Source organism: Poromitra crassiceps (assembly GCF_964638095.1).
Source record: "Poromitra crassiceps genome assembly, contig: HAP1_SCAFFOLD_304, whole genome shotgun sequence".
NCBI classification, from domain to species: Eukaryota; Metazoa; Chordata; class Actinopteri; order Beryciformes; family Melamphaidae; genus Poromitra; species Poromitra crassiceps.
The window spans coordinates 140,001-149,479 of record NW_028152097.1 but is presented as its reverse complement, the minus strand read 5'-3'; the positions used below and the strand labels follow the sequence as shown (position 1 = coordinate 149,479).

The following is a 9,479-nucleotide window of genomic DNA, read 5'->3' as shown; positions in this document are numbered from 1 at the left end:
GGGAGGGAGAGAGGGAGAGAGAGAGAGGGAGGGAGAGAGAGGGGAAGGAGGTGAAACAGAAGTGAAGGAGTTAAGGTTTGGAGGAATGTGGGATGCAGGAGGGTGAGAGGTTTGAGCTGAACTTTTTCTACATTTCACCTCTCTCTCTGTCTCTCTCTCCCCCTCTCTGTGGCTCTCTGTGTGTGTGTGTGTGTGTGTGTGTGTGTGCGTGCGTGTGCGTGTGTGTGTGTGTGTGTCTGTCTCTCCCTCTCTGTCTCTCCCTCTCTGTCTCTCTCTCTGCCTCTCTTGCACCTTATCTTTTACTCTCCATCCACAGCTCCCATGGCAATGCCACGGACGCTTCCCAGTTTACCCAGCATGCCGCGGGGGGCGACTGCTGCCTTGCTCAACATGTCTCTTCCCAGAGGCGTCGCCATGCCGACCGTATCTCAGGCTCCTCGGAGGCTGGTGCGAGACTGCAGCGCTGTGCTGGACCATCAGACCCCCGGAGGTAAACTTACTCACTTTCACATTGGGCCCACTTTACATTTGACTTTGACTTTTGACTTTTTACATTTGTATTCAAATTCCATAAATTCGCCCAAAAATAAAAATGCATTCAATTCATTCAATTATTACTACAGTAGGTCTACTGTAGCCATGACCTGAAAGTCCCGTTTTCACTTTCACTTTGGGGTCGCCTGAAACATTTATTTTAATTTTTAATTTTTTTAAACACCACACACAATTTAAAAGCCGAAGAGGATTAGGGCCACTTGCGATATTATTATTTTTTAGTTCTGAGTTCTGACTTCAGTTTTAAAGTGATAATCTCTAAAATATCAGTTTTGTTCTCTTGGGTGACACTTATGGTGGCGAGTGGTAATTGCAGGTGAGATCCAAAGAGATCCACTAGTCAGTTTGTTGGGCCATAGTAACCACCCATAATGCTAGCAGAGACCTGAAAAACCTGAACAGTTCTTTATGTGTTGGACGCAGGCTTTCACATTTCTGCTTCTGTTGTTTCTTCTGGAATTATAAATCCACAGATTAGGCTGAGCTGCTTCACATGGCCTGGATCACACACACACACACACAAACACACACACACACACGCACACACGCACGCACGCACGCACGCACGCATGCACGCACACACACACAGGCAGTGACACTACATGGTTAATCCCCCACCTCTCTCTCTCTCTCTCTCTCTCTCACACACACAAACACACACACACACACACACACACATAAGCACACGCCCACACAAACTGACACCTCCCCCTGTCAATTCAGTTATATGAGAGAGAGAGAGAGAGAGAGATGGAATGAGAGAGAGATCTACACATTTAACATCGATTATGTTGTGAATTCCCTCTGTGCTGCTGAGGAACACTGCCCCTAGAGGGCTTAGAGAGTATTATCCTCTGACCTAACCCTCCTGGCCTTCAAGTATTTGCCAGCTCAGAGCAGACAGACAGGCCTTCAGGTGAGTCTGCCAGGTCAGAGCAGACAGACAGGTCTTCATCTACCAGGTCAGAGCAGACAGACAGGTCTTCATCTACCAGGTCAGAGCAGACAGACAGGTCTTCAGGTGTCTGCCAGGTCAGAGCAGACAGACAGGTCTTCAGGTGAGTCTGCCAGGTCAGAGCAGACAGACAGGTCTTCAGGTGAGTCTGCCAGGTCAGAGCAGACAGACAGGTCTTCAGGTGTCTGCCAGGTCAGAGCAGACAGACAGGTCTTCAGGTGTCTGTCAGGTCAGAGCAGACAGACAGGTCTTCAGGTGAGTCTGCCAGGTCAGAGCAGACAGACAGGCCTTCAGGTGTCTGCCAGGTCAGAGCAGACAGACAGGCCTTCAGGTGAGTCTACCAGGTCAGAGCAGACAGACAGGTCTTCAGGTGAGTCTGCCAGGTCAGAGCAGACAGACAGGCCTTAATGTGAGTCTGCCAGGTCAGAGCAGACAGACAGGCCTTCAGGTGAGTCTACCAGGTCAGAGCCGACAGACAGGTCTTCAGGTGAGTCTGCCACGTCAGAGCAGACAGACAGGCCTTCAGGTGAGTCTGCCAGGTCAGAGCAGATAGACAGGTCTTCATCTACCAGGTCAGAGCAGACAGACAGGTCTTCAGGTGAGTCTGCCAGGTCAGAGCAGACAGACAGGTCTTCAGGTGAGTCTGCCAGGTCAGAGCAGACAGACAGGCATTCAGGTGAGTCTGCCAGGTCAGAGCAGACAGACAGGTCTTCATCTACCAGGTCAGAGCAGACAGACAGGTCTTCAGGTGAGTCTGCCAGGTCAGAGCAGACAGACAGGCATTCAGGTGTCTGCCTGGTCAGAGCAGACAGACAGGCATTCAGGTGAGTCTGCCAGGTCAGAGCAGACAGACAGGCATTCAGGTGAGTCTGCCAGGTCAGAGCAGACAGACAGGTCTTCAGGTGAGTCTGCCAGGTCAGAGCAGACAGACAGGCATTCAGGTGTCTGCCAGGTCAGAGCAGACAGACAGGTCTTCAGGTGAGTCTGCCAGGTCAGAGCAGACAGACAGGCCTTCATGTGAGTCTGGCAGGTCAGAGCAGACAGACAGGCCTTCAGGTGAGTCTGCCAGGTCAGGGCAGACAGACAGGCCTTCAGGTGAGTCTGCCAGGTCAGAGCAGACAGACAGGCCTTCATGTGAGTCTGGCAGGTCAGAGCAGACAGACAGGTCTTCAGGTGAGTCTGCCAGGTCAGAGCAGACAGACAGGCCTTCAGGTGAGTCTGCCAGGTCAGAGCAGACAGACAGGTCTTCAGGTGTCTGCCAGGTCAGAACAGACAGACAGGTCTTCAGGTGAGTCTGCCAGGTCAGAGCAGACAGACAGGTCTTCAGGTGAGTCTGCCAGGTCAGAGCAGACAGACAGGTCTTCAGGTGAGTCTGCCAGGTCAGAACAGACAGACAGGTCTTCAGGTGAGTCTGCCAGGTCAGAGGAGACAGACAGGTCTTCAGGTGAGTCTGCCAGGTCAGAACAGACAGACAGGTCTTCAGGTGTCTACCAGGTCAGAACAGACAGACAGGTCTTCAGGTGAGTCTGCCAGGTCAGAACAGACAGACAGGTCTTCAGGTGAGTCTGCCAGGTCAGAGGAGACAGACAGGTCTTCAGGTGAGTCTGCCAGGTCAGAACAGACAGACAGGTCTTCAGGTGTCTACCAGGTCAGAGGAGACAGACAGGCCTTGAGGTGTCTCCACTCCTGCCTCCATCATGCTCTACTGACAATGTGAGTTCAGCTCCCTTCAGTGCGATAGCAGAAGTAACTTAAACCTGCATTCTGCCTGTAGTCTACCTCTGACATGTTTATCTTTCCCTTTAGAGAATGGCTACTTTTGGTCTATTGCTAGCTCATTGTTATTGTTGCACTAATCTCTCGAGACAGACTTTTGACTTGCATTGGAAATCTGTCAGCAGGCTCCGTCAAAAGGGGTGTAACAGCGCTCACATGCTGCGCTTTACCCGATCAAAATGAAGTGAACGTGACCGGTGTGTGGTCAAAACTTACCATTTTCAGCGTGTAGCAAGTTGCTACTTGCTACTAGCAACGAGCTAGAGTTGTTAGCGACGGACGGATTTGAGAGCGACACCCAGGGAGAGGAAAATTAATTAATTAATGGGCGGAGCCGGTCGGTTGGAGCCAATGGCAGAGCTTGTAGGGAGCGGGAAGGGATTTTCTTCCGCTGCCGACCGCGCCTCTTGAGTTCCTGTTGCACCACATTGAAACGGGGCTGCTGCCCCCAGAGGTTAGAGATTTATTTTTGTTTTAACCGATGGGTTCCCAGATTGTTGTTGCACTAACCTGCTTTATGTTGCACTAACCTGCTTTATGTTTTGCTAATGACATCTGGCTGCAGGGACGACAGTTAAAAATGATCCCCTTGACTAACTGCCACATTAACCTTGTATTGTCCATGATCAATAAATAAATACAATCACAAATTACACATTTTTGGAAGAACTTCAGAACGTCGCCCCTCACAATTATACCTCCAGTCAAGCACTAGCAGCAAAGCCCCCAGCCCAGCCTACATCAACAACCTTCAATTAGGATGGCCGAGAGAGAGAGAGAGAGAGAGACAGAGAGAGAGGACGAGGGGGGTTTGTAGAATGATTGTGTGTGTGTGTGTGTGTGTGTGTGTGTGTGTGTGTGTGTGTGTGTGTGTGTGTGTGTGTGTGTGTGTGTGTGTGTGTGTGTGCGTGCGCATGTGTGTGTGAGAGTGAGATTAACCAGTGTGTCACTGCCTGTGTGTGTGTCATGGTGACAGTGTGAATGTCAGTGGTAGCAGTCTCTTCTTCATGTACGGTAAGACATGTTTTATATTCTGTCATGTTGCAGGAGTTACACTGCATCTATTGCATTGCAGGCGTTGCGTTACAGATCTTGAGTGGCAGTTGTTGCATCGTCTCGTTAGTGTTGCATGCATTAGATGTATCCAGCTGTTGTGTATGATGATGTGACTAAACCAGATGTTTATTCTGCTTTCATCTGATTTTGCACTGAAGATAAAAAACATCCATTTGTAAAAAATGAATAAAAATAAAAATAAAATAAAGTTTGACAAATTGAATTTCTGATCAGTTTTATCATGAAGCTTTCAGTAAAGTGTGCAGTGTTAGGAAGCTACTTTAAAACAGTTTTTTACTGAACTACTAGCAACATCACAATACAAAAAATATGATGTATGTAGTAGTCATGTAACTATGACTTAACTACTAAAGGTAGAGTACAGCTGAACTGACACTGTGTAAAGTGTAGGTGCGTTTGATTTAGGGACTAGCTGAACTGACACTGAGTAAAGTGTAGTTGCGTTTGATTTAGGGACTAGGGCGGCCAATCTTCACTTAAGCAGCCTGTTTTAAGGACCAGTTGTTGAGGTGGAATCTGGAAATTGCTAAATTTCTCAGGTGATCACAGGTGAAATCACAGGTGATTTTAATCAAATAGCGGGTGCTTGTCATTAAATCACAACTGTGGCCAATGAGCTGTGGCATTGTGCCATATTGTATGGCAAAAAACATCATGAGAATAGTATGAAATGTAGTTTTTAATTAACTACCTACAGTAAACTACATGACCCAAAGTAGTTCACTACTGAAAAAGCTCCTGAGATTTCAATGTAGTTAAACTACCACCCAACTACCCACTACTGCAAAACTAGGAATTGGACTACTCTGCAACACTGACTGCAATACAGATGTTATACAACCGGCTGCTGCGGTGCAGCTTACTGTACATGTAGTACAGGATTACTGTTGTAGTGTGTGAATTATGGGATGGAGGTTGCTGAGCGATGGCTCTCTGGTCTCTGCTTCACCTTTAATCCCCCCAGACAGAGAGAGAGAGAGAGAGAGAGAGAGAGACACATGCACACGCACACGCACACGCACACGCACACACACACACACACACACACACGCACGCACGCACGCACGCACGCGCACGCACACACACACACACACACACACACACACACACACACACACACACACACACACACACACACACACACACACACACACACACACACACAGAGTCAGAGACAGAGAGTAATATAAATGTAATGTAAATATGTAAATACTCGCCCGCCTCTCTCTCACAATACATTAGTGGTGCGTCTAAATCACAAGTCAACATATTCCTGAAGCAACAAAACAGATCATTACATCACTTTCTAAACAAAATGTTCTGCCTTTGCTCCCAGGCCTGGCAGATACAACTTCCTATGAAGAAGGTTCCCTTTTTTTTTCAAACACAATTCAAGTTTCTCATAATCATCCAACTCAAAAAAGGTGTTTATGCTTGGGGAAGGTGGAAAAGTTGGCATATCGATAAAAGGTAAATGCGACTAAGTGCAGTGAACAGATTCAGCTCATCTTCTGTATAGGCTCACGTTCAACCAAATTCCATTCAAAAACCATGCAGTTTCATGTTGCCTTGTTCACTTGCACAAGTTAACACCCCATCAGCTGTAAAACGTGGTGAAGGCTTGTTGTAGGATGCACTCTACAGGCTGCCATACACTAAGACCACTTAAGCAGCACATATTTAGGCAGAATGTGAAGGTTTAGAGCGCCTGCCACAGTGTGTTTTAATTGAAGACTGCGAGACTAACAGACGACTGACTCACTTAGAACTAACATTTTATTCACTTACAGTAACTGCTCACTGGATTGTATGAGTGGCGCCTGGTAATCCATTTTAAGGTGTAGCTTTGTAACCAAGACACTTTAAATAAATAGATGTTTTTCATGGCTCGGCCTCGGTCCCTGCCTGCAAGACGACAGCACGTATCAGGTGTAAATCAGCAGAGGCTGAGACAGCAACTGGCTGCGTCCTCAACACCATCTCCTAATATCCGCATAACAGTAGTGGATGGAAACATGCATAATTTCACATTTTCTTTTGCAGGTTTTATGAAAATTCTGTTGAAATTTGCAATACATTTGGATGGGAAACCAACTTCTGTCTGTTTGTCTGTCTGTCTATCTGTCTGTCTGTCTGTCTGTGTCTGTATCTCTCTATCTCTCTCTCTCTCTCTTAGGTGTGTGTGGGTGTTGTGGAGCATTGCGGCCACGCTACAAGCGGCTGGTCGACAACATTTTCCCAGAAGACCCGGAGGTAAGCTCACACACGTGTCACTTCCTGTCTGCTCTGATTGGTTGGTGGGAACCCTGGATGGGTGTCATTGCAATTAATCTCTCAGCTCAGCTGTCTCACAAAAGTTAACTAATTAAAACACTTCTAATCTAACATTACAGAATTTTACAAAGGAACAAAGGGGCAACCTCCGCTTCTGAAAAGTGAAGCCAGTGTGGAAGTAATTTAAACCTTTAGTTCTTTGTGTGTGTGTGTGTGTGTGTGTGTGTGTGTGTGTGTGTGTGTGTGTGTGTGTGTGTGTCATGCATGCATGCATGCGTGCATGCAGGATGGTCTGGTTCAGGCTAACATGGAGAAGTTGACGTTCTTCGCTTTGTCCGCGCCAGAAAAACTGGACCGCATCGCCGCCTATCTGTGTGAGCGTCTGACCAGAGAGCTGAACAGACACCGCTACGGGTACACCCCCCCCCCCCCCCTCGCTACGGGTACACCCCCCTCCCCCCTTCCCCCCAAAATAACATTGAGCTGGCCACCCTATGCGAGAACTTTGGGTCATGTGCACGAGCTAGTTGTTAGGGGCCTTCAGACGGCTGGTCGAATTATATAATCTACATTAAAGACGGAGACGGAGACGGACAGAGCCTTCTGTCCACGTGTTCATTTTGTGCGTATTTCTGTCCTCTGAAGGCTTACGGATACACATGAAACAGAGCAGAACCACACGCACACTCACACATTTCACTCTCTACTGCCCACTGGTGGATGTATTGCTTAACAGGATACCAAGGTGAAAGACGCATGGAGGTCTGTGGGCAGTGGTGATTACACCGTTTGAAATGGATGCATTCATTTTCGTATGGAAATATAATGGAGTATAATTGGGCCTTAAGAGAATGCCAAGCAGTTAGCAAGGTATCTGCTGTCATTGGTAGCCACTACATAGCAGGGTAGGAAATTAGCGGGGGCTCGGGGCAAGTATGTATGTAGTCTACATACAGAGATGCTCACAAGTCACTTTTTTGGAAGTCCAAGTCAAGTTAGTCTCAAGTCTTTGAGCTAAAGTCCAAGTCAAGTCTCAAGTCTCTTATGGATGAACGTTCTTTCATCTGCTGCATGCCATCTGGTCTGTTGAGAACACTGCATATCAAAAACGAAGGAATTCACATGTACTGTATTATCATCACTCCTTTATCTATCAGCAAGCATACACTATCAGCATTGATTAGTTGACATTATTATTAGTAGACATTTCCTTAATGTTAATGCACCACAAAAGAAGATTGTTCAGAGTGCCAAATCTCGAGTCCGAGTCGAGTCTCAAGTCACTGTGTGGGTACGACTTAAGTGCAACTCGAGTCCAAGTTGCAAATCCAAATCCCTATCTCTGACTCAATATGGAGGACACCACTAATGACATCACAGTTACTCGAGTGACATCCCTGATGACATCACAACTGCTCGAGTGACATCACAGTTGTGCAATTCACAGTTGGGCAACTGTGTGCCCGTGCAACTGTGCACCATCAGCTCTCCAATTATAGCATGAATGTGTGTGTGTGTGTGTGTGTGTGTGTGTGTGTGTGTGTGTGTGTGTGTGTGTGCGCTTGCAGATACGTGTGTATAGCTCTGGAGGCTCTGGAGCTCCTCCTGGTGGCGTGTCACGCTCAGAGCATCAACCTGCTGGTGGAGAGCTTCCTGTGCACTCTGAGGCAGCTGCTGCAGCACGAGAGACCCAGCCTCGTCGTCATGGGAACCAACTCTGTGCGTACACCACACATGCGCACCAAGTTGTTTCAATAACCATAACAAGCAACCAACCTTTGGGACCTAATTCAAAGTTTTCAAATGTGTGTTGCAGGGGCTTAAGTTACGCAGGCCCACTGATCGCTCGTGTTGCAGGACATCCATAGGATTATGCATGAAAAATATAGTTATGCTAAATCGAGTTAAAGGAGACCAGGCGGCAATTGGAGTCAGGCGGTTATTTCTTTATTATACGAAAATGACCCAGGCGATTATTATTTTTTGCACAGAATTTCTGGTCAGAAAAAATGTAAAGTATCAAATTGCTTATTTAAACCAGTGAGATAGTACTTAGTACACACAAGAGACAGTACAGACAGTTGATTTTTGAACATGCCTAGTATTGTACTGCCTAGTATTGCCTTCATCACCATCATCATCATCCAACTACCAGTACGTTACAGTATCAGTTCATTGCTCTCCTCTTAATCCCTCTGCCAAACAGCCATACCATATTTTAAAAAAGGAACCTTAGCCTACCGCTCACACATTCAGTTGTTTGTGTTTCATTAGTCTCGCTGGCCAGCCCATGGCCAGCCTCCTCTCCCTTCCGTGAGTAGGGAGGGGACGCTGACCAGCGAGACTAGTGTTTCATTGGAAAGTCATAGCAACGTCATTGTAGAACGCACGCTAACGTTAGCTACCAAACTAATGCTAACGAAACAGCACTGCAGCACTACTAGACAAACAAGCAGACTTACCAAATAGGTAGACGCCAAGACAAGTTTCCAATACATGTCAGAATAAAATATAAAACTGTCTGACAGGGGGAGAAAGAGCATGACTGACTTCCGCCTGACTTCCTCCAAAACACAGGTCATTACCGTAAGTGACTGAATTCAGTCAACACAAAAACATACCGTAGGCCTAATGGGGGAGAAAAAACATATTTATTCTAATAACCGCTCCCGGCTGTTAAGGGAAGACCGGCGCTTATATGCAAAATTGAGTTTGACCCCCTGCGGTTATTGGAGACTCGGCGGCAATTGGGGAGAGGGCCCCTATTAGAGGTTTTACGGTATAGCGCGTCACATGATTGGTCGTGTTGCTGCAATTGTTCTCATAGGCCAAGTGACTATGG

At 47.1% G+C, this 9,479-nt stretch overlaps 1 protein-coding gene across 1 annotated transcript in view; it reads left to right on the top strand.

Moving 5' to 3' along the window:
- Positions 1-342: 342 nt before the first annotated feature.
- Positions 343-9,479, top strand: part of LOC310771012 (protein EFR3 homolog B-like) — a gene marked incomplete at its 3' end in the record, with an annotated part of 18,236 nt that continues 9,099 nt past the window's right edge. The window contains exons 1-4 of the mRNA XM_083663696.1: positions 343-490; positions 6,540-6,616; positions 6,924-7,051; positions 8,206-8,356. Coding sequence (XP_083519822.1) covers positions 358-490; positions 6,540-6,616; positions 6,924-7,051; positions 8,206-8,356 — 489 coding nt within the window. The 5' untranslated portion in view covers positions 343-357. The remainder of the gene's footprint in view (positions 491-6,539; positions 6,617-6,923; positions 7,052-8,205; positions 8,357-9,479) is intronic.